Here is a 22,700-nt window from a genome sequence, read left to right as displayed (position 1 = left end):
TCGTCTTGAAGCACGAGGCCGGCCAGAGGCCTGACGCCACGCCGCTGCCGGCCCCCATACCCCTTGATCCTTGGATTCTTGGATAGAACTGATCCCACCCGTGCCTTCTTCCTCCTCGTACCCCTGCGCATGACCCACTCTCCGCCTCCTCAACTTGTGTTTCTGCTCACCCGGTTGCGCCAACGTCCTGCGACACGCCAACAAAGGCCAATTTCCTCACCCACAATCCGCTGTCTACTGCCCACCTTCTCTGTGTTTCGGGCACCCGTCGACCGCCCGCCTTGGATAGCGGGGAGGAGACATCTCAGCTTCACGTATCACGGCGCCTGCACACCGCTACCTCGCACTTCGACATTGCCGTTGACCTGCATCTTGCCAATTAAAGCTTACCGCGGTCTTGCATTGCAGATCCCATCAATTACCTCCCTTTACGCTCTGATAGTCCCTTAGGCTTCTGCACACACCTTCGTGCCAGACTAAAATCAGAGCGGGCACTAGCAACCGTCGCACCCCTTCGCCGAATCGTCCCTCACGCCATCCTCGCCTGTTCTGCGCACCGATAATGACCTGTTGTCCCCGTAATGATATGACATTTGAATCGATCGCCAGAACTCCTGCCTGCGCATTTCGCAACGGCCCATCTTGATCATCCCTTCGAGAAAAAGGAACAAACCCAGTCCGAAAGACTCGACGCCATCCTCGGACACCAGCCTGCAAATACATCCTCCACAACAACTTTCACGTCGTCCGAGTCCCGCCTATCTCTGCTCGAATAGAAGCTGCGCAAGCTGCCAGATCTGTGTCTGTACCATAGCCCCGACTGCGGCTAACCACTGCCGGCCGAACCTACCCATCCCTGCCCGCACAAGATTAAATCACAGCCGCCCTTTATAGTACCGCTGTTGTCGTTGCAAGTGGTCGCACAGAACCAACATTCCGCTGCCGGGAAAAAAACAAAGGGTGCTCTCGACCCAGTGTCAGTGCGGGTCTGTGCCTGAGCGAGCAACAGTACCCACGGCTACGCGCAGACCTCCTGGTCGATGACACATAGGAGATGCCTAAAGCCACGGATCTGCCGAACCTCAATCTGACTGCCTCCATACGGAATGTCAGTGAGCTTGACGAAGGCATACCCGGCTTGAGCCCTTACTCTACTGGCTCACGAACTCCTCGTTCAGCCCCTAGCTCTCCTCGAGTTCCATCCTCCGATGTTCCGTCCATCATGCACCAGGTGAATGGGCCATCAAACCCCGAGATAAAGACCGAGAGCAATGGCCACACTTCACCGCGAATCACTGCCATGCCTGATCTACCGCCCTCTCCAACCAGCGCTCAAGCGACCCTGAAGCACGGAAGGGAACCTTCAAAATCCTTCTTCTCGAATTTGATGGCCTCAAAATCCTCCCACAAACTTCATGCGTCCGAGACAAGCCTACCAGACTCCGCAGAAAAGCTCAGCGCTCGTAGTAGAGCAAGCTCAAAAGATCGATCGCTCCACTCGGTACGTCGACAGGGCTCTACGCCAGAACTCCCTCGATACAATATGCCTACGAGCCAGGCACAGACTGCGCCCTCGCTCCGCGAATCGGTCATGAGCAATAATACACAGGAGTTGACTCAGGGACCCGGCCAGGCTGGCAAGAGAGGCAAATCAAAGCTGGGGGGGATGTTGACGAGAACAAAGACCCTACGAGGCGAAGAGAATGCTAAGCAAAGGGCGGCTCCCCCTCCTCCTCTCAATGTCGAGACCAACAGTGCCCCAAGTCAATCCGCAGAACCTCCCCCAAAAACTGCGCCCTTGAAGTCAGACCATCGAGCCCGAGCATTTGGCGGGTCCGATGGCAATACACCACGTAATCGGTCTGCTGATCGCACTTTGCACGAGGAATTCAAGCAGCCCAGAAAAGACCATAGGCAGACACAACACATGCCCCTGTCTCAGTCATTTCAAAGCGGTGGAAACTTACTTTCCAACATCCAACAGACCGGTAAAGGCGTAGGCGATCGACTGGGCAAGGCTGGCAAGGGCTGGTTCGGCAAGATCACAAGGAGTGGGAGCAGCGTGGAGCGAGATGCTCCGCCTCCCGAAGATCATGTTATGCGCAACATCAACTTGCCATTGGTGAAACAAACGCGGCGTACGAGAATAGCAAGGCGGCTTGAGCTTTCCAAGGACAAGACGGAATTTTGGATGCCAGCTTTGCCATGGAGATGCATAGAGTGAGTATATCCACCCCTCGTATGAGCGTGCTAACGTTTCCAGCTATCTCAATATGAACGGTTGCGAAGAAGAAGGCCTCTATCGGATCCCAGGCTCTGGAAAAGAAGTCAAGTACTGGCAAAGGCGATTCGACACCGAGTACGACATCAACCTTTTTGAGGAACCTGATCTGCACGACATCAACACTATTGGATCCATGTTCAAGTCCTGGCTGAGAGAGTTACCAGACGAGATTCTACCGAAGGCAATTCAGAACAGGGTAGCACAAGAGTGTCAGGGGGCTACCGAAGTACCTCAACTGTTCAAGGACGAGCTATCCAAGTTGCCACCGTTCAACTACTATCTCTTATTCGCCATTACCTGTCATTTGAGTCTGCTGACCAGCTTCTCGGACAAGAATAAGATGGACTACCGGAATCTATGCATCTGCTTCCAACCTTGTCTGAAAATTGACGCGTTCTGCTTTCAATTCTTGGTCAACGAATGGAAATCTTGCTGGCAAGGTTGCTGGACAGAGAAGGAATATCTCGCCGACGAGTATCGCTACGAGCGCGAGGGCTCAATCAACGAGAGCGAGGACCTCGCAGTCGATGATCGAGGAGTGAGCTCCAGCGACAGCAGCCAGCATCAGCCATCCCACGCTCCACAAAGCCAGCAGTTGTCAGATCTCCCGCAGTCAGCCGCGTCCAACCATCGGGACACCATGAAGCCAACGGGTCTTCGCAAGTCCAACTCGAAGAAACACAAACCTAGAAGCCTCTCGCATACGGAAGTGCGAAAGACCTCTGGCACGAGTAACCACACACCCGCCAACAGTGCTCCCAGCGTGCCGCGAGTGGTCACAACGCCCGAGCCTCAAAGGATCCCAGCCCCTGACAAGCTGCCGGAAGTGACCGGCCTGAGCCCAATCAGGATGTGAGACGCAACTAAGCTCTAGCGTCATGTACGACAGAACTCTCTTTATGAATGATTATGCAAAGCCCTCGGTTCAGTGCAGCAGTTCAAGAAGAAGGAACCTGGTGTGTGTTTCATCATATCAAGGTCACCGGGAACAAGAAAGGAAGAAAGAGGGAGCCATCTTATTCTATCAAACCACAGATATTCTCCCACATCAACGATATGGCATGCATTGGATAACGACGACTTTGAATACGAAAGTGGGAGAAGAAGATTGAGCTATCACAGTCCACACAATCCATCACAGCGTTGGAGTTTTTTCAGAATGGCGTTTTTTCCAAGACAACGGGGAAGTGAGGAGAAGAAGAAAGAAGAAGAAGAAGAATTTATTGTACGATTAGCAGGCTTTGGGGATATACCCAAATAAGTGATTGATTTCGAGGATCGAGAGAGATGGTGAAGAAAGAGAAGGGAACCTAGGATGGGGGGAAACGAAACGCAAGGAAACGCGGGCAAGAGTGGGATTCGACGGCGTGTGTGTACGTGTGTCGTGTGAGGTTGAGAGCCATAGTTTCGAGAGTGGTACAGAGGGGAAAAAGTATTTCTTGGTGTGGAAGAATGATGATTGACCACGATGTTGATGAATTGAGGCTTGCTTTTTGTCGTCGCCCAGGCTGGGCATCATAATACCTGCGTCTGTCGTCGTCTCTGTTGACGACCAGCTCGTGCGCCCCCTTCCTGCTGCCTCCTTTCTCCTGCTGAGCATTGAGCATTCATCCGTTGGTGATTCGTCCACGCGCGATACTTGCAGGACCTGCTGCCGGCGTTGGCGGCAGCCCCGCGAGATTTCGACGGCTGCCTCGAGCCAGACGTCGACGAGAGACGAGAGACTCGATGACCTGCTCCGCTTTGGGGTCTTATCTCCCGGCTGATGCGTTTCAAGAGGCCCGGCGCACTGGTGGATAGGGAAGACAGGTCATCTGCCTTTTCCTCCTGACGACTTCCGCTGCCTGGCCCTTGATGGGAACAGGCGGTGACATTCGCAGGTTGTGATTGAAACGGTGAGCTGTGGCCGAACGTGCTTTCTCGGTGACCCTCATCAAACCCCCGTTCCAAAGGGAACAGCGGCTCACGAGCGTGCTTGGACCGCGTAGTAGTTTCGTTGGAAGTGACTCCTGTAGTCACCGCTCACCGCTCACCGCTGCACCAGACCATGGTCTTCAGACATCGCAGATGCACGATGAGCCGTCAAATGGATTTTCGCTCAAGACAGCACCCACCGACAAATCCCACAGAGCCATACAATACGAAGTACCGGTGTCTTCCTCAGGCCCCCGCCTTCCGGCCCCTCCGCTCGTTATTCCGCTCCTTCCTCTGCTGTCTCCGCACGCGCTCCATGCGCTCACGCTTGCCCTCACCACGCACGGTCTTGCCCTCGTCCTTGCCCTCCTTCTCCTTGCGGACGGCCTTGTCGTCCAGCTCCACCAGCCACTCGTCGCCTTCGCGCTGGTTCTTGCCCTTGTAGCCCCATTTCTTGACCCACTCGCCGCTGGCCTCGTCATAGACCAGGTTCTTGCGCTTCTCGGCCAGGGCGGCGCCGCCTTTGAGGTTGCCGCCAAACTTGCCGATGCCCTTTTTGCGGGCGAAGGCTTCCCATTTCGTGGGGGCTTTGGGTTTGGGAAGGGGTTGGCGGCGTGGGAGGAGAGGCTGTGGTGGCACGGGAAGGGTCATGGTTAGGCCGGTGGGGTTGGAGGTGATGGTGATGGTGGGCGTGGTGAGGAGATGTGTGAGGAGAGATTGGGTGCCGTCGCGGGCTATGGCTTGCAAGGTGGATTCAAGAGAGGCACGAGGTTGTGAGAGTAGAGTGGATGCTCGAGGGAGAGGGTTGGGGTCCGTGGCAGTCAGGTAGGACGGTGTGAAAGTGTATGGTGTAGGTTTCTCGACAAGGTGGCTCGCGGCTGTTGGCTTGTCAGCGGACCCCGTCAGAGCATCTAGCTCGGCCATGGCGATATCAGTCATGGCGAAGGTTACAGAGCGGTGCCAGTGAAAGTTGCACAAGGAGTTGCGTAGTATTTCTGGAGCGGGTCGAGGTTGAAGTTGTGCTTCGAGAAATTTTGACTCGCTGCTTTTGCGGAGCGGCTTATCGATAAGGCCATTTCTTCTTTCGGACTCCAGAGCCAGTAGCCCTTTTTCGCATGTGTCCATGGCATCAATTCCACTTGTTCTGCATCATTGGCCCTCGTAGCTTCGCAAGCACTAGATGTCGCTTTGATTCTAGACTCAGCACGGGTGGGCTAGATAACACAGGACTTGTACGTGTTCGGTGCAATGCACGTTATCCAGAACAGCAGTCCGAGTCAGACCTATATGGCAAGGTATGGTTACATTGACGCCCTTCGAGGCGCCCTCCCCAGAACCGTGTAGACGCCTGTTCCAGTGCTACATCTATTCTTGATATCAGCCTCAAACTGGCGCAGTGTATATATCGCCTTTAAACTACTTGCACTTCTGAATACAATACTATCCAGCCAACCTCTCAGTCGAATCAAGCTCTGAGTCTAGATCTCTCCAAGATTTTCGACATGTCCACCGACGGCACCTCCGTCAGCACTGTACCCTTTCCCCTGACGTTCCGCGTCGCCACTGTCAAGGATGTGCCAATCATTCACTCACTCATCAATGCTGCATTCTGCAGTGACAAGACGGACCAAGTCTGGCTGACGCCAGAGCGCATTGAGGTCTTTCCAGTCAGCTATCTTACCACGAAGTTTAGTGAGCCAGACACCGTTCTCCTCGTTGCGCTCGACACAAACGCTGTCATCGTCGCATGTTGCTATCTTCGACGTGCGACCGCCACACCCGAGCGACCCATCCCTCATGGGTGGCTGGGCACTCTTGCTGTAACGCCCGAGTTGCATAACAAGGGCGTAGGTCGCCAACTTCTGGTCCATGCAGAGCAGTATATCGCACGCGAGTGGGGTGTCAGGCGGATGGAAATGAACGTGGTCAGCTCGAGAGTGGAGCTCAGAGCATGGTATAAGAAACTGGGCTACGCCGAGACTGGACACACGGAGCCGTTTCCGTACGGCTCGGGCGAGGCGGAGGGCGATGGTGAACGAAGGCAGAAGATACTGAGGGACGGCCTCTATATGATTGACCTCGGAAAGGATCTCGCTGCAGCATAACCCCATGTCGGGGAAGGCTTCGGCCAGTTGAACCTGGGGAGGAAGATTCCGATATTTCCACCCACTAATATTTTACCGGATGGAGACCTCGTCCAATGCCTTTCATCGCTAAGATCCTTCAGCCATGCGACAACATGATGCATCATCTCGACAGATGCGACCGCAGTTATAGAGGCAGGGCCGAAGCACCGAATCACATGGCTCAGACATCAGGTCCCGGCCAAGAGAAACCCGCTGGTCGGCTAGGAGGCGCAATAGATTGTCTATACACCACTGGCATAGATTTCATGCCGCCTCCCTACACCGACACTCGGTGCTCAAACATACACAATCCTTCCATGCCAGGTTTGTCCGCTGCTATCTCAAGCTTCTGATCACCTCTCTATTCCCTCGCTGGCAGCAGCACTCCCCAAGCCTCTCCAAAACCGACGCATTCCACGGTGCCCAACTCCCCAGCCCAACCCGTCAACCGCACCCCATCGCCATCCTCCAAGTACACTCTCTGCTCCCCATTACCCAGCTTCAGGGTCTGTTTCCCGCCTTTTGTCATCTCCATCAAGCAGCCCAGCGACCCCTCCTCGGACCCTGACACCGTCCCCGTAGCCAATAGATCCCCAGTCCGCAGGGCACATCCGTTGACGGTCTGATGCACTACAAGGTCCCGAAAACCATACGCCAGAGTATCCAGCCGTGACCGGCAAACCGTCACCCCCTCCACAGCTTCACCCAGCCCTTGCCGCGCCTGCTCATGAAATCCAGGAAACAGATCAACCTGCAAATCAATCCGAAAATGCGGCCCCAGCGCCTCCGCACCAACCTCACTCCTCAAATACGCAACCGGCTGCTCAACTCCCCCTCCCCCTGCCCCTTTCCCCTCTTCCCGCCGCGCCGCCCCGCTGCAGCGAAATGGCTCCAGCGCCTGCATGGGCACGACCCACGGCGAAAGCGTCGTCCCAAACGACTTGCCATTCAGGGGCCCCAGCGGCGGCATCTCCAGCGTCTGAATGTCGCGCGCGCTCCAGTCGTTGAGCAGCAGCAGGCCGAAGATGTGGGCCTCCGCGTCTGCGAGGGATACACGATCGCCAAGCGATGTGGGGCGGGAGATGACGGCGGCGACTTCGAGCTCGAAATCGACGGCGCGGGAGGGGACGAATACCACACTTGGCGCTGTTGCTCCTGTTGTTGTAGTGGAGCTGGCACGGATTGCACCGTAAGGGCGGGTGATGGGCGTGCCGGATGGGACGATGGATGAGGTGCGGCCGCTGTAGCCGATGGGATAGTAGGGGAAGGCTGGGGGGAGGGCGCGGGTGCCGGTGGCGGCTTCGCCGGCGTTGAGGACGTGGTCGTGCGAGCAGGAGAAATCGGTGAAGTCGCCGGTCTGGAAGGGCAGGTGGAGAGTGACGCTTTGGAGGGGATGGGCGAAGGGCTGGAGCTGCTCCGGGGCTTGCTGCTGGGGAGAGTCGAGGAAGAGCTTCTGGAGCGCGGAGCGGACCTCCTGATGAGTGCTTGTGGAAAGAGCGGCGAAAGCATTGAGGGTGGACTCGTTGGTTAGGGTGGAGGCTGTGTCGGGTGGGAAGGGTCCGATGAGGTTGTGTGAGATGAGGTCGGAGAGGAAGTACACATTGTTGTAGAGTCGGGTCACGGGGCGGGCGCCTGGATGAGAAGATGTGCTGGCGATGCCATACGGTATGTTTGACGGAGTGAAATGGGCATCGTCCCAGCCCGGTCTTGTTGTTGCTGGACTCGTCATTATGAGATCCTTTCTGGGTGGAGAGGCTAGATGGAGTTAGTTCGACCCGCGGGCAGGTTCTCTGCGATGACACCTACGCTGACACGCCTCTGTAGAATTTTGACAGTGTTAGAGAACGGATGGACCAGTCTTATGCTCTCGTGTTATGTCACGAAGCACCGTCAGGAGCCTTCACCAGTAGTAGTACTCCAGCGGCTGGTGGGTGTGCTTCGACGTGGACCCGTCACGGCCAGGATCACCATCTTCTCCGCAAGATCACAAAATCGGTGATCTTACAGTAGTATGCCTCGGAACAGACCCGCGGGCGTTCCTTTTCCCAGCCGTCGTGTTGCACCGTACATCGTGCTCGGGACCACATCGGAAGCAATGTGGGGCCGGGATGTTCATGCGTACTATGAGTAACGTCCAAGAGATGTTTCGGCATACGAACTCATGGACCCTTGGGCTCTCGAGGCTAGCCTAATGATCAGCAGCACGTTGATCGCCGTACTAGATCGTCCGATATGCACTGTGCAGAAAAGGGGGCTGGGCTGGGCTCGGATTTATCTTGACCGTCCATGCTCACCACCACTTAACGAGCATTCACTTCTTCGTCGTCACATTCTTCACTCCATTCCAACGTACGAGATAGAGCCTCAATCTCTAGCACTTCTGTTGCAGAGACGACAAATTGAGCAGAACAGAAAGTGAGGCGTCGGATATGCATGTCGAGCCTTATCAAGGGATGCGACTGGTTCATGCCAAAGTCCCCATCAAAAGCCCATGCAAAGACTTTTGCAATGCTTGGACGGCTGTCTCGCTGGCATGGTTGTACCAAAATGCCAAACATGAATTCGTTTACAACCTGCCCGCTGCGCTCTTCCTTTCTGGCTTTCGTGTCTCTATTTCAACAGATATAGTTTCATGGATACCTGTCTGCTTGAAGGATGAGTGCTACCTTGGAGCAGAGTGTGAGCAGCATAGTGTGCGAGAAAAGCCGCCCACAGCCTGATAAAATCCGAGTCCTTGCCACCTGTACACCATGAGCTCGCGGATGTAAATTCAAAGAGACCTTGAATCAACCGATATTTCCCAACGGCGCAGAGGTAATCATACAGAGTGCAGCTGCAACGGTCAATCTATTGGATATAGGAAGTTTCAACCTACGACGAACTCGTTACTTTCGGTGGCGAATTACACAGTACGATGGCGTTTTCACAATACAGAAGTCTAGATAAGACTCAACAAGAGATCCGGATATTGACATTGTACGCGGGCGCCGAGGGGACATCTATCGCCTGTAGTATTGAACAGACTCATCTGGCCGAGGCAGGTGAGTTCGCTGCATTGTCTTACTGCTGGGGTCCGGCAGGAGACGAAGCCGAAATAGTGGTGAACGATGAACCGATCTTTGTCAGGAAGAACTTGTGGAAGTTTGTGGCCAGTCTCCGACATTTGTACGGAACAATGAGATTGTGGATCGATTACATATGCATCAATCAGAGAGATGAAGAAGAACGTGGCCATCAAGTCAAGCTTATGGCCAGTATTTTCAGTGCTGCAAGTGACGTGTATGCGTGGCTCGGTGACGCTACACCGGAGACAGCTGTGGCCCTACAATTTATCGATGCGGTCTTGCCTTTCACCTGCAGTCAATATAAGGAAGCGTTCGACCGCGACTATCTGCGCTCGGGCATACGGGCCTTGCGAACGCTGATCGATCGAGAATACTGGACTAGGCTGTGGATCATCCAGGAAGTTACGCTCGCACGGAACCTGTGGCTGGTAGTTGGTGCCACTGCTATCCCATGGGTCGATTTGCAACGCGCTGTCACGGCCAAAGTGGCCCCCAGGAACAAAAACGCAACCGCAATAGAAGCTTTCCGCAAGATACGCAAGACGAGACAGCGGCGATTTAGAACAATCCCACTCAATCGACTTATTCAAGATTTTCATACGGCGGGCTGTCATAACCCGCGAGACAGAATCTTTGGGCTGCTGGGTCTTCTCGACGAACACGGACAATCCTGTGCGGTCGTCGACTATCGGTTGTCGATTTTCAACGTGTGCCTGGCTAATATGAAGTTCATACTTGCAACAGCTGGACCCCATAGAAGCGAGCCGTACATTGTCTGGAAGACCGTTCAGGGGATTTACAACGGCGATTACACAGAGCTTCACCGCCTAATGAACGATCAGGTGCTTCGATCGCAGCTCAATATCGGAATAGCAATGGAGCTTTTTGCTTTCAGAGGCGGGGCCAAGGGCGAGCTGGTATCGTATCATACGTTTGCTGCTCTCGATGATCAGCACTCTTCAATCGTGTTATTGACGCCTGAGAATGAGAATTCGCATTTCAAGGCTTATCTTACTAACGTCAGGCGTGATGAGCGGTCGGTAATGTTATATTCGACTACTCATTCGCGAGAATGGTCTGTGGTGCTCAACGCAAGAGGCTTGGGATTAGCGGTGAAGAAGAATGGCGATGCCTATACCGTCCTGGAAATCGTGGGCGACGGGGCCTATACTTGTCACGACAAGCTGATTATGAGGTATGGTATTGAATCCTGGCTGCAGGGTAGGATCCCAGACAGCGATTGCCAGATCATCGGGCATGAGTCAGAGCCATCACAGCTGAAGCGTCGTTACGGCCCTGGCTGGCATGTGTATCTCAATGGAGCTGCTGTGGTAGAGGCCATGAGGAATCATTGGTACCTCTGCTCGCTTAGCAGGTGCCCTCAAGCGCCATCAGTGCCCTATGACTTTACAGCTCCTCCACCCGAAAGCTGGAGAAATGTCGATGCTACTCTCACCTAACCGCATAAACCTTCACGAACGACAGAACCCGTTCTCGAGTCGCAGCAGGTCGGCCGCAGAGCCTTCGATCTTGCTTTGATAACACAAGTGACAAGTCCAATCATCACATGTTATTCAGCCGACCGTTTCGTGATCTCGACGGCATTGCTGGCACAAATCCCAGACTCCACAAGCGTTATTGACCCCCGCAAGCATCAGACAACCAGGGCATCAGTCATAGTAGGCGATAGGTAACAGGTCCTGCAAGAGATGCCTCGAGCTTTGGCGTGGGGGCGCTGTTGCGCGATGAGAGCATGAAAGAGTCTCTCGATGACACTATGATGGTCACGCGTGGATTAAAGGAGAAGAGGAATAATGCATTCGACTGGTCGGCTGTCAAGTGACTCAAATGCTGGCTTCTCGGGACAAGGACTTGCGCCAGCACACGTGCCACCTGCCTGGGCCAAAAGCTGCGCCTCTGTCCCGAGTCCCCGCACTTGAGAAGATTTGCCAATGGAGGTTGAATTTGCTGCGTAGTCTTTGTAGTGACGCCGCCTTTGGAGCGCATTTCGCCAACGCACGCGCAATGCCGCCACGGGGTGCGAAAACAACAGCCAATTGCACGGTGTTGTCTTGCGGCCAAGAGTAGGTACAAGCTTCCAATGCCATGCAAGGCCTCCAGATTTTCAGTTCGTCCCCGCATCGGAGATCCGAACCCGCGGTATGAGAAGTGACGCCCTGACTGGCGGACTCAGAAGTGTCCCGGTTTTGTCATCTTACACCTCGCAAGGCTCTGTGACTCGTGACCCCAGAAGATGGGTATACCAACAGAAGTGGTTGGCAGTCTCCCGCGCCCTGCTGTGCTGCAGCAGGCGTACGCAGACTATGATGCAGGAACAATATCCCAGCAAGACTTCGTCAAAGCTCAAGATCAGGCCGTTAAAGACTCACTAGACAAGCTGTCCAGCACCGGTGAGGTGTTGATCACAGATGGAGAGCAGAGAGCGAGCTCCTTTGCCACATACCCGATTACCGACACTCTTGGCGGTACTGGTCTGGCTGAGAACCTGGCCGCAGATGGTCAGTACTTTGCCATCTTCGATGATGGTCATCACAGGCAGCTACCACGACTCGTCAAAGGCCCGTTCGCATACAAGACTTATGCTTATGAGAATTTCAAGAAATCGCAGGCTCTGGCAGGAGGGCATCCTATGAAACAAGCCGTCATCGCCCCTTCTATGATGTACCTTCTGTATCCCCTCAACGGTACTGTAGAGGGTTATTCACGAGACCATTTTGAGCGAGACCTGGTCAATGAATGCGAGAAAGACATTCGTGGATGTTTCGAAGCAGGGGCGAAACGGGTGTCGATTGATTTCACCGAAGGTCGCCTGGCTGCCAAGAATGATTCCAAGAATCCATGGACGGGGGCAAAACTGCTGCAGACGTTCATCGACTTGAACAACAAGGTTCTAGGTAGGTCTTCCGGAAATAGTCACGGCCAGCGTCACGCTAACAGACGATGCTCAAGATCGTTTCTCGCCAGAGGAGCGAAAGAACATCGGCATCCACACCTGTCCCGGCGGTGATTGCGACTCGGTCCACTCCGCCGACGTCGACTATCACGAGCTCCTCCCTTCCCTCTTCCAGATGAATGCTGGTTACTTCTTGATTCAGCTAGCGTCGGAAAAGGACAAGACCAAAGTCTACGAGGAGATCGGTAAGACCATCCGCAAAGACGCCAAAGGCGTCAAGCAGGTTGCCTTCGTAGGGGTCATCAATCCCCTATCACCGGAAGTTGAGACACCGGAGCAGGTGCGAGACGCCTTGCTAGAGGCCGCAAAGTACATTTCTACAGACCAGCTGGGCGCCACGGATGACTGTGGTTTTAGTCCCTTTAGCATTGATGTCAAGCCGAAGCACAAGGGCCCAGATTTCGCACGCGAAGTGGCCTTCAAGAAGATTGCGAACCGAGTCAGTGGGGCACGTATGGCGAGTGAGAAACTTGGTATCTGATGTTGGCGAGGTTTGGGAATCTTTCTCTCCATCCCACGAAGCTCTAGCGTCCTCGTTCAACACGAGGTAATATTGGTAACATTAGTGCTACGGCGGTCGCCGGGAAAAGTAAATTCGATCTCTTGGAAAAGCAAACTGAACACAAAGCTTTGATGCGCTGCCAGGCCGCCGAGTCCAGTCTGCTTGCACAGGGCTGGCGGCTGGCTCCCATTGTATCTGGCAGGGCAGACTGCCAAAGCAGCTGCAGCGCGCTTGGATCGTAAATGTAACAAGCCTTTTTTTTCCCAATACTTTGATACTCTAAAAGCTTGGGCTAAAAGTTTCACCAACGTCGTATTTCCTTCGCTAAACGTGTGATACAGCGTCCGTGGCGGCATGCAAAGATGACAAACGTGGCTCGTGGGGGAGTACACCCCCGATGGAAAGGTGGAAACAAGCCTCCCCCCGCCTGACTTCACCCCGTCTGACGCTGAAGCATGCCAGTTCAGCTCTAGTCTAGTGGTTCTTCGGGGCAGAGGGCGCTCGGGTTTCCATTGGTTAATGGTTGCTTGATCCATACCAGTCTCTGGACCCGGCGAGCTCATTTACACGTCGCTCGATTCTTATGGTTGCCATGGGTAAGTCGTCACTCCACTGCTTGCCGTTCTCAGAGCGGCAGCAGATCGTATCATCACCGATCATGGCTTTTGGGGCACGAGACGGGGCGACAAGCGGTGCTTAATCATTCCTTAGTAACCTTCGGCGCCTCGAACATTGATTGGTGAATCTGTTTCATTTGACTTTTGGAATCTGCCCCTTTGGTTTGGACCAAACTGAAATTACCCAAAACGGGAGAAGGGTCTCATGGGTGGGAGTTCCAAGATAGAGAGCGGAAGCCTCTACCGCCGCGGTCAAACGAAGTCGGTAACACTAGCAGCTGGTACATTGATTCATACTGTGTTCCCAAGCTTCAATGAGTATATATTGGAAATCAATCCCGGCCCGAATCAAAGAAACTGGGTATTAGACAGTCTCTATTCACCCCACGATCCTACTAGGTACGCAAACGAACGCGGAGGAACCATGAGCCCTGCTGCATGCCAATTGGTATTTCAGCCGGCTGCTGACCCCAAGAGCAATTATTCGACCGCATCATAGAGCGACTCTTAGACGATGATAATGCGACCATCCGACACACAAGTCACTTCAGAGCCTTACCACAGCTGAGTCACACTCCAAGCTCAAACCCAGAATGAATTCACCTGCGTTCTACTTCCTACCGATCAAGCAATTTGCATCCATCAACGAGCGAGTCGAAGGCCTAGCCAGTGCCGACGCCCGATCACACGCTGCCAAAACGGCCCACGCTCGCGCCAAAGATCGCAAAGACCGGCTCAAGCGCTCTAGCCACGCAATGATGCTTCATCATGACACAAGCATCATTTGCAAGCGGTGCCGGCAACCGAGCAACGAAGTGACGCGAAGATGGCAGCGATGCTCCCTGAGTTTTCTTTCATCACCAACAAGTTGCGGACGAGAGCCTTTCCTCGTCGTGGCCGACAACCTGTCTATGGCCGACAGCAACCAGTTGCACTGGTGTAGGTCGTCGTGATCTTTTTGGTGTAGTGCCAGCTGACCGGAACCAGATCTCACGAGATACACTGCCGCGATTGACTCGACGAAACCTCGAAACAGCTTCTTCTGCCCCGTCAGAGACCTCCTATTGTCCAAACTCGCCGTCTCAGCTGCCATGGTCCAGTGTCTGATGCTGATTTCCGACCTCGCCGTTAATGCCAACTGCCAGCTGGTGTGCCTCCGGCGCATGATCATCTTCCAGAAACTAAGAGAACTGGTCGAGGACGACCAGATCTTCGAGGAACCCTCTACGGCCATGACACTCGCGACGGCCATCGTGGCCGAATATCGCGCGGGAAACATCAACGCGGCGAAATGTCACGGCACCGCGCTGCAGAACTGGTTCGCCGCACATGGTGGGTTCGACGCCGTTGAGAGCATGCCTCTTCTTTCACAGACTGGCTTACTCGCCATTCTCACATGTTTCGACATCACCATCTTCACCAGCAAAGACGACTTCGACCGTGCGCTGACAAGTTTCAAGCTGCCTGTCGGACACGGAGTACCCGTCTGGCTCAGCAGATATGTTTTCGCCGCGGGAGAAGGAACTCAAGTGGCGCTCCTCTACATCCTCAACTCCGTCTTGCAGTACCGACAACCTGATTTTCTCTGTGAACTACGACGAAGAGTGCTCAGTAACACTGAACTTGCCCCCGGGGCACTAATCCTCACGATCGCCGAGTCGATAAGTCGGACGGCCCCAGTGGCTACGCCGCCGATCCGCATCAGGGAGACCATTGAGTTCGTCCAACTCCTGTCATTCGCCACACGGGCAACGCGCACGGCGGTGGTCAGGTCGATGGCCGGGGTCTTACACGGTCTAGAGCCCATGGCCATCGACCTAGGTGCGCTGAAGCGAGAGATCCGAGAAGGCTGGACGAGAACGCTGTCTCGGAGGAAACATGGTGACGACGTTGCCGTGACAGAGGTTGCGGTTGGCTCACCTTTCCGGCGTGACGAGTCGACAGGACAGGAGCTGCCTTGGATTCTGAATGTTGACATCACCACAGAAAGCTGTCCGCATACAGGCCCAGAAACGACGAAGCAGTTAAGATGTCCTATGTGGAGATCAGGTAATATGTAGAATTTCTAAAGACTTTGGGACGCCTAGCCTCGCAACTTTCTTCCGTGTTGAGGTAGTCCCGCGTATAGCTAACTCCAGCCATCACTGCGCGGCCTGGCGTCAGACTGTGTGGCCTTTCGCCGACTCAACCAGACTCAGCCAGTCAATGTCTCCATCCAGGTCAACATTGGCGTTGAGGTAGTCTGTGTCGGGACCGAACAACATGTCATCATCCATATTGGTTAGCCCCGGATGAGTCCATGAGGCCGGGTCGTTGCCAGTCACTCCACCGCTCGACATCGGCGGGGGAGGTGCCAGGAATGGGAATTGCCAAGGTAGAACAGTACCCGCTGAGGTCATGCCTTGCGGCCCGCCCATCAGGTTTGTCTGACTGTCTGATCCAGTGCCCCATATTCCATGACCTGCGATCGATCCCACCGATTCCGCATCCCCGTGAGTCGCCTGTGAGGACGGTATGAAGGACTGATCGCCCATCTCAGCGAACTGTGTGCCGGGAGGGGCTCCTGACACGGTCACAAGCCGACGCCACTGCTCACGAAAAAGCTTCGCGCTGTCCGAGCCTGCTGGAAAGGCACCAGAGCTCGCTGGGGGCTGGCTTTGCCCATCCTCCATCTCCAGCTCGTTGACAGCTCGAGGATCCCGGCGTAGTCGGTCCAGCTCTGCGTCGCGGTGCTCTCTGACCTTTGCCATCAGCTTCCGCAAAGGAATCCAGATCCGCAGCTTCTCTGCTCGGGCTGTCGGCGTAGGTATCAGCCAGCTGCTGTGGAGCGCCGTCCAGGCTCTCTCGATGATCGGCGACCAGGGTTTTCGCGAAGCCTCGATCATAAGATACACAATGGCGTGCCAGTGGGTGTGGGTCTGGTACACCCAACGCCACTGTCGACACGCTGGCTCGGCGTTGAGTTCGTGGTTGTACTCCGCCACCTCGATGGCCGAGCGCAGGAGCTTCGTTTTGATCTCGTCGGAAAACTTCTTGTCGGAATCGGCAAGGAGAGATGGCAGAAAACAGATGAGAAATAACTTGGCCATGACAAGCCGAGCCACTGTAGTCCCCACCCAGTAGATTATGTTGCCAGCCTCGGTCGTATACTGGAAGTATTCGCGCTCAAAGTGCTGATAGATGCCGTTCAGCAACTCGCTCCGGCTTTCCACGTCTTCGGGCCCGTTGTTTGCTCGATTGGAGAGTAGCTTCAAATGTATCTCCACCATCCCTACCAAAATCCGGGGTAGTGACATATCAGTTAAGCCATATCGCTCTGTAGGCACCTGGGTGTATTCGGGATCCAAGTCTGCATCGTTCACATTGAGCGGAAATTTGGTGTCGAAACTCCCGATTGGGATCGCGAGGTCAGTACCCTCGTCTTCGGCCGCTCTCATGTCAAGCATGCAGATATTCCACCACACTCTACGCCTGATTTCGATCTCGAAAGGGCTGAGATTTCCCAGATAGGACCCGTCACGCTGCATGCCGAGATACTGAGCGGCTCTGATGACAAGGGCCGTGGTCATCCACACATATCTGGGACTATTATGTCGACGAGCCAGGGTCAGGAATAGTGTGAAGGCTTGCACTAGTATCAGGCTAGGTGCAGTAAGGAACCCAGCTTTTGTAACGGTGTACTCAAAGCCGAGCCGGTACTTGAGGCTGAGCTCAGATTTTGACGATCCAAAGTTTGTTTTCACCTAGGGAGGCTGCTGTCAACACGATGTTTGTGGGTGGCCATCTTTGCTAGCGAAGGGGGCTTACATCGTCTTCTTCCATGGATGATACTGCGGCGTAGTAAATTGAGAACATCAACGCTTCGTTAGACGGTGACAAGTTCGCCGCACCCGTGCCTCGCAGGCCGCGAACTATCTCGTCGATTGACGGCGCATGAACAATGCGCGTAAATATGTTGATGTTCTCGGAGAAGACGTCGACGAGAAAGGGAATTTGCGAGGGAAGTGGCCGGAGTCCGTCAAGGTTGTGTACTTGGAAGTTCAGATCGTGTTGCAGAAGAAAAGGGTGTTTCTCAGGAGGAGACTGGCGCAGGTTCGCAGTTGATGGCGAAGGCGCAGGTTCCTCCTCGTCTGAGCTGTCCAACGAGTCACCGTCGAGCGCACAGGCATCGACTTTGAGACCCTCAATCTATCATGTGATTAGCTAGACATTCATTCGAGCCCTGCAGTGGCTGAAGCTGGAATGGCGTGTACCTCGTCCGCAATGCGAGACCAGAAGCCACTCCCCAGGTAGTGACTTCGACTGGCGTCTTGAAGGACAAGTCTGCCGAAGTGTCTGTGAACATCGGTAGCGGCTGTCCCGTAAGGATGCATGATTTCGTCCTCACGTAGTCCGCCATGGCTCATGGGAGAGCTTCCAGACGATGCAACCCTCGAAGCGGTAGCCGTGGACGAAGCGGCGGTCTCGTGTGCCTGCTCAAGTTGGGTCCTCAGCTCTTTGACCAGATTCTCTAGGTTGCGCAGCCGATCCATGACCAGATCAGCACCTTGAACGGTAGCCCGCGAATCTGACTGAGCCGACGGAGTTCTAGCATCGGTGAGGCGGTCAAGACGTCGCGCCCATCTCGGTGGGCGGTCGCCGGACGGATAAACACAAGCAATGTTCCCCCTTCGACAATTGGAGCATGGCGATAACTTGTCGCACCTGACCTTGCGATTGCGGCAGACGATGCAGCTGCGCAGCTTAGGTTCCTGTGCAGGAGCCGGTGACATCGCGCTTTTCTCGGCAGTCGAGGCCGAGTCGGACGTCGTCTGCCATGGCTGCGCGATGGCTTGCTCTGGCATCCTCTAGCCTGGTAACCAAAGAACGCTGAGCCGTGCCAATAGTGGTCACACGTGGTAGTATCTCGCATTCCTTTCCAAAAATGCTGACGACGTGAATCTGGCTGCTTACCTCACACACGATTGGAACGGGAACTAAGCCAATCACGGCTAGGCAGCCTCGGATCTTGCTATCATTTGCTGGCTGATATATGGACGCCTGAATTTGACCCACCCCGAGAGGCTCGCGAGAACAGTCCGACACGGTGGGCGGAGAGAGTCTAGACGGACGTCGGATGAAGCAAATGCCGGTGACGGTTCTATATAGAGGCACCCGACCTGAGTTAGTTACAATACGATCACATCGAGTTTAACTAAGCTCTGCAACATTCCCGTCCACTGCTCCTATACCAACAGACGTCGCCATGAGTGCGCCATGCCATGAGTGTATCAAAGTAGGTGCTGCTCGCAATGGTGCCTTCCCAACCTGATTCGTGACCAGGGAACAATCCATGAGGGGCAGCCCAAAGGCAAGGAGGAGACCATTCACGGCCTCAACACCTATGTTGTCGGCAATCGCACCGACCCTCGCGGTATCATTGTCGTCTATTCCGATATCTTCGGCATCCCGCTGCCAAACAATAGGCTCATCGCCGACGCCTATGCTGCGAATGGCGAGTGGCTTGTCTATCTTCCAGATTTCTTCAAAGGTGACCCCGTGGCCCTCAAGGTGGCTGATACCTTGATCCCTGTCGATGCCGGCAAGCAGTCGGCGCTGTCGAAGTAAGTTCCGCCTGAGATTCTGTGCTTCGCCAGACCCCGAATTACTGACAGTTCGCCTCGAAGATACACCGGCATGCTAGCCATGATGCCGTCATTCCTCATGTGGTCACAGCGACACAAGTTCGCACCGACAGACAAGATCTGCATGGACTTCCTGCGGGCCTTGAGATTAGCCACACCAAAGACCCGGAAGATCGGAATGGTGGGTTTCTGCTGGGGCGGCAGATACGCCATTCGCGCCGGCCTGGAAAGCAACATGGTGGAGATGGACGGTGAGAAGGTGCCACTGGTGAGCGCCGTGACGGCGCTGCATCCGAGCAACATGGAGCTGCCGGACGACGTGGAGAAGATAGTCGTGCCGACTAGTTTCGGTTGGGGCCAGGAGGACAGCTTCGTGAAGATCGAGATGAAGGGCAAGGTGGAGGCGGTCCATGAAGCGGCCAAGAAAGCGGGTAGGAGGTTACCGGAGATCGAGCACAAAGTCTACACGCCGGGGCGGCATGGCTTTGGTGTGAGAGGTAATCCGGACGATCCCCAGGAGAGGGCGTGCTTGGAGGGCACGGAGAAGCAGGCCCTGGCGTGGATGAATCGGTTCCTCTGAGCGCACTGAAAGTGAGGATGTGGTGCTCTACGGACATTCTTGCCGCGGATACCAGAGGATCTGACTTTGTGTATGGTTCGCCCGTGAATGTGCAGCGATTTTTAGCCTAGATCAAAATGACCGTTCCTGGAATTGGTTTCCGGGACAGCCACTCGTCCCTCTCCAGCAACACAGCTGCTATTCTCATGGCATGACCGTTCTCAATCCCAGGCAACGCCACCAATACACTCACCATATCCCATCGCCACTGCCCCGAAGCCTTTGAATCCCTGATCCGCGGCCATTGCTGTACAAACACCAGCTGCACCTCTCCATCCCATTCCTCCAGGCGCGCCGATGTCTCCGCATCCACGCGGAACCACACATCCGTGCTCTCGAATGCAGGGTGCTCACCTGTCGTGTTGCGCAACAGTTCACCTTCCAGGTCCAGTAGTGCCCAGTGCTCACCGACGGCGAGTCTGGCTTGCTGAGACATATATTTAAGATTCTTGTGTGGTGCGCCGTTATGGCGGATGTGCTTACAGCGGAAGGTCGCGACCATCGTCTCGAGTCTGAGGCTACCGGCGGGTTCGTTAAAGCTGGGCTTGCCTGCAAGGGTCACCTCCGCAGTCTGGGGGTGTGACGTGTCATCTTCGGCTGTGAACCAGCGGAGACGGCGACGTTTAGTTGGAGGGGCGCGCGTCACCAGATCTTTCTCATCAGAAGATGAGACAGATCCGGAGTGGGAACGAGATCGGGGTGGCGGGCGGGTTGGTGAAGGAGAGTCGGTTGCATAGTCTGCCATGTCACCCACCCAATAGGGATACTCGGCTCGACCGCGCCAACCTAGCCACGACCAGGATGGGAATTCTGACCGACGTGTGGAAACATGTTCATGGTGTGCTTTCCAGAGCAACGAGCGCAGGAGATCTTCTTCTGGGTGGCCGAAGGTGAAGGAATACCCCGTGCTGAGGGCGATGCGATTGAGACTGCCCAGGCAGGCATTCAACGCATCCGATTGCACCGTGAGTTTGCGACCAGAATAGACCGATACAAGAGCATCATAGATTTTGAAATCCCACTCGGGTTCATCGAGGTGAATATCAGCACCATCTTCGCGGAAGAAGTCGTCACCCATGGTCGTTCTCACGTCTGGTGCCAGGTGGAGAATGTCATGGAAATACTCCTCCTGACATGCCATAGCGATGTATGTTTTGGCGAATATGACGCTTCGCAGAGATAGCAAGCGTTCTTGCAGCGTCCAAGCTCGACTATCCCATACTGTAGTACCGGCGTTATGCCAGATGGAGTACAGAAACGTAGCCATGATCTGGCCCTCACTCGTCTCGACAACTGGTTGGTTGGTCTGCAGGATGGGTCGTGATACGCCTGTCAAGCCCCAGTCCGCATTCTCACCATCGACGTTGAGCAAAGTCAGGTATGCCGACGAAAAGATTCGGTGCATGGCTCCAATCTGGGCACGCATTTCGACTTCGTCATTCTGGTCGATGCAATACACATCCACCCACAAATACCGCTCGCCGAGCCGCTTGGTAAATGTAATGGCATCTTCCATGGTCTGCGGCATTTCTTTAGGAAGCAGAGAACCACGTGTGGCCGGTGCCTTGGGGGCCAAAATCGCCAGATCATACTCGTCTTTGACTTGGCTCAGATCTGAGGTTTCCAGACGAAGCTCGGTACTCTTTCCCCAGACGTAACTCAACGCGACATATCGTTCTTTGATAGTCCGGCGAACCAGACGTCGTGTAGAAACGTCAATGAGATCAATCTCGAGGTCAGGGGGGTGACTAACAAAACGCTCGTGGCATTTCGAACCATGATCGTCATTACACCTGTCAATCCAAGACTTGATCAGTGGGTAATTGATAGACCCGTTGAAGGCTTCAAGTGGGTCTCTTCTTCGCGGACGGACGCCGGGTGTGGCGGACTGCGTATCAAGGGTGACGCAAATGTGAGGTACGCCGGTCACTGTTGGCATGCCTGTCTGAAGCCAAAAGAAGGAACACGAAGGACGATCAACATGTATCGCCGCCCGGCGATACCAGGCAAGACCGTCTGGGTCTAGAGCGAAGTATATTGCCGAGTCCCGAGCAGTGAGATGCATCCCAAGACGCTCCGAGTGGTGCTCGTCGCCCAGCTGGAAGGATTCGATCAGAAATCTGCAGAAGGCACACCATGATTGTCGTTCAACGGCTGTGAAGAGATCTCCCACACGCCTACGTGCGGGCCGAGACGTTGGCCATGACTCGAAAAGGGACTTGATGGGTATCTTCGCACAGTCCTCGCAAAAGGTGCTCCGAGATGCTGGTGCGGATGTGGTCTCTAGCCCAGTGCTCCCGAGTAAAGCACTGAGCGCCTTGGTGCTCTCATAGGTGGATTTGGCACTTTCATATTGCTGTCTAGCTGTCTCAAGTTGAGCTTCCGCCTTTGTCAAGAGCTCCTGTGCTGCCTTGGCTGCATCTGTATCAGACGTACGGCCTGTATCAGGGTCAGATTTGACCATAGCATCACCGTGTCGCAATCTCAAGGACGGTAGCTTCTTAGCACGGACGAATGAGCCCAGGAGTCGCGCAAACAGGCCGGGGTGTCATTGGAAACAAGAGATGGAGCTTTTTATGGTGATGCTGTGAGCATGTGTTGACGTAGCTAGCCCCTGATATCGTGACCAGGCACATAGGCCTCGATTGGAAGCTGCAAAACTTCAACGCCAGGTTCCAAAGTCTGTGTCGATGTTGAACCGTATGTCGACCTTTGCCTGTTAGTAGCAGCCTTCGACGTATTAGAGGCATGACAAGTGTTTAGCGCAAGATCTCGACATCGTAAGCACGCTTAGGCGCTAAGCCATTCTAGGAGTAGGGTATGAGAGGTGCAGTGTCCACCACAAGGAGGACTACCTCCGGTCGCCAGTCTGATGTTCTTCATATGATGCGTAGTTCAAGGTAGAGAGGATCGCACAGCAGGATAGAATGGAGTTGACACCACATTAAGAATTATTGACACATGCATACGAAAGC

At 54.6% G+C, this 22,700-nt stretch overlaps 9 protein-coding genes across 9 annotated transcripts; 5 read left to right on the top strand and 4 right to left on the bottom strand.

Moving 5' to 3' along the window:
- Positions 1–1,054: 1,054 nt before the first annotated feature.
- On the top strand, positions 1,055–3,140 carry HMPREF1541_06922 (uncharacterized protein; the record flags this gene model as incomplete). Its single annotated transcript, XM_008721248.1, has 2 exons — positions 1,055–2,220; positions 2,264–3,140. 2 exons carry the CDS (start codon positions 1,055–1,057, stop codon positions 3,138–3,140), a joined length of 2,043 nt encoding a protein of 680 aa, XP_008719470.1.
- Positions 3,141–4,444: 1,304 nt separating this feature from the next.
- On the bottom strand, positions 4,445–5,137 carry HMPREF1541_06921 (uncharacterized protein; the record flags this gene model as incomplete). The annotated part of the gene is made up of 1 exon (XM_008721247.1): positions 4,445–5,137. One exon carries the CDS (start codon positions 5,135–5,137, stop codon positions 4,445–4,447), a length of 693 nt encoding a protein of 230 aa, XP_008719469.1.
- A 563-nt stretch (positions 5,138–5,700) lies between these two features.
- Positions 5,701–6,303, top strand: HMPREF1541_06920 (uncharacterized protein; the record flags this gene model as incomplete). The annotated part of the gene is made up of 1 exon (XM_008721246.1): positions 5,701–6,303. One exon carries the CDS (start codon positions 5,701–5,703, stop codon positions 6,301–6,303), a length of 603 nt encoding a protein of 200 aa, XP_008719468.1.
- Positions 6,304–6,685: 382 nt separating this feature from the next.
- Positions 6,686–8,053, bottom strand: HMPREF1541_06919 (fumarylacetoacetase; the record flags this gene model as incomplete). The annotated part of the gene is made up of 1 exon (XM_008721245.1): positions 6,686–8,053. The coding sequence occupies one exon, from the start codon at positions 8,051–8,053 to the stop codon at positions 6,686–6,688; it is 1,368 nt and encodes a 455-aa protein (XP_008719467.1).
- A 1,185-nt stretch (positions 8,054–9,238) lies between these two features.
- On the top strand, positions 9,239–10,849 carry HMPREF1541_06918 (uncharacterized protein; the record flags this gene model as incomplete). The annotated part of the gene is made up of 1 exon (XM_008721244.1): positions 9,239–10,849. One exon carries the CDS (start codon positions 9,239–9,241, stop codon positions 10,847–10,849), a length of 1,611 nt encoding a protein of 536 aa, XP_008719466.1.
- A 794-nt stretch (positions 10,850–11,643) lies between these two features.
- Positions 11,644–12,844, top strand: HMPREF1541_06917 (uncharacterized protein; the record flags this gene model as incomplete). The annotated part of the gene is made up of 2 exons (XM_008721243.1): positions 11,644–12,304; positions 12,360–12,844. The coding sequence occupies 2 exons, from the start codon at positions 11,644–11,646 to the stop codon at positions 12,842–12,844; spliced, it is 1,146 nt and encodes a 381-aa protein (XP_008719465.1).
- Positions 12,845–15,641: 2,797 nt separating this feature from the next.
- On the bottom strand, positions 15,642–18,326 carry HMPREF1541_06916 (uncharacterized protein; the record flags this gene model as incomplete). Its single annotated transcript, XM_008721242.1, has 3 exons — positions 15,642–17,225; positions 17,290–17,670; positions 17,736–18,326. The coding sequence occupies 3 exons, from the start codon at positions 18,324–18,326 to the stop codon at positions 15,642–15,644; spliced, it is 2,556 nt and encodes an 851-aa protein (XP_008719464.1).
- Positions 18,327–18,727: 401 nt separating this feature from the next.
- Positions 18,728–19,686, top strand: HMPREF1541_06915 (uncharacterized protein; the record flags this gene model as incomplete). The annotated part of the gene is made up of 3 exons (XM_008721241.1): positions 18,728–18,757; positions 18,805–19,085; positions 19,149–19,686. The coding sequence occupies 3 exons, from the start codon at positions 18,728–18,730 to the stop codon at positions 19,684–19,686; spliced, it is 849 nt and encodes a 282-aa protein (XP_008719463.1).
- Positions 19,687–19,792: 106 nt separating this feature from the next.
- HMPREF1541_06914 (uncharacterized protein) lies at positions 19,793–21,664 on the bottom strand (the record flags this gene model as incomplete). Its single annotated transcript, XM_008721240.1, has 1 exon — positions 19,793–21,664. The coding sequence occupies one exon, from the start codon at positions 21,662–21,664 to the stop codon at positions 19,793–19,795; it is 1,872 nt and encodes a 623-aa protein (XP_008719462.1).
- Between the last annotated feature and the right edge of the window lie 1,036 nt (positions 21,665–22,700).

Source organism: Cyphellophora europaea, assembly GCF_000365145.1.
Source record: "Cyphellophora europaea CBS 101466 unplaced genomic scaffold supercont1.6, whole genome shotgun sequence".
Lineage (NCBI taxonomy): Eukaryota > Fungi > Ascomycota > Eurotiomycetes > Chaetothyriales > Cyphellophoraceae > Cyphellophora > Cyphellophora europaea.
The sequence above is the reverse complement of the archived record's forward strand: the minus strand, read 5'-3'. Positions and strand labels throughout refer to the sequence as shown.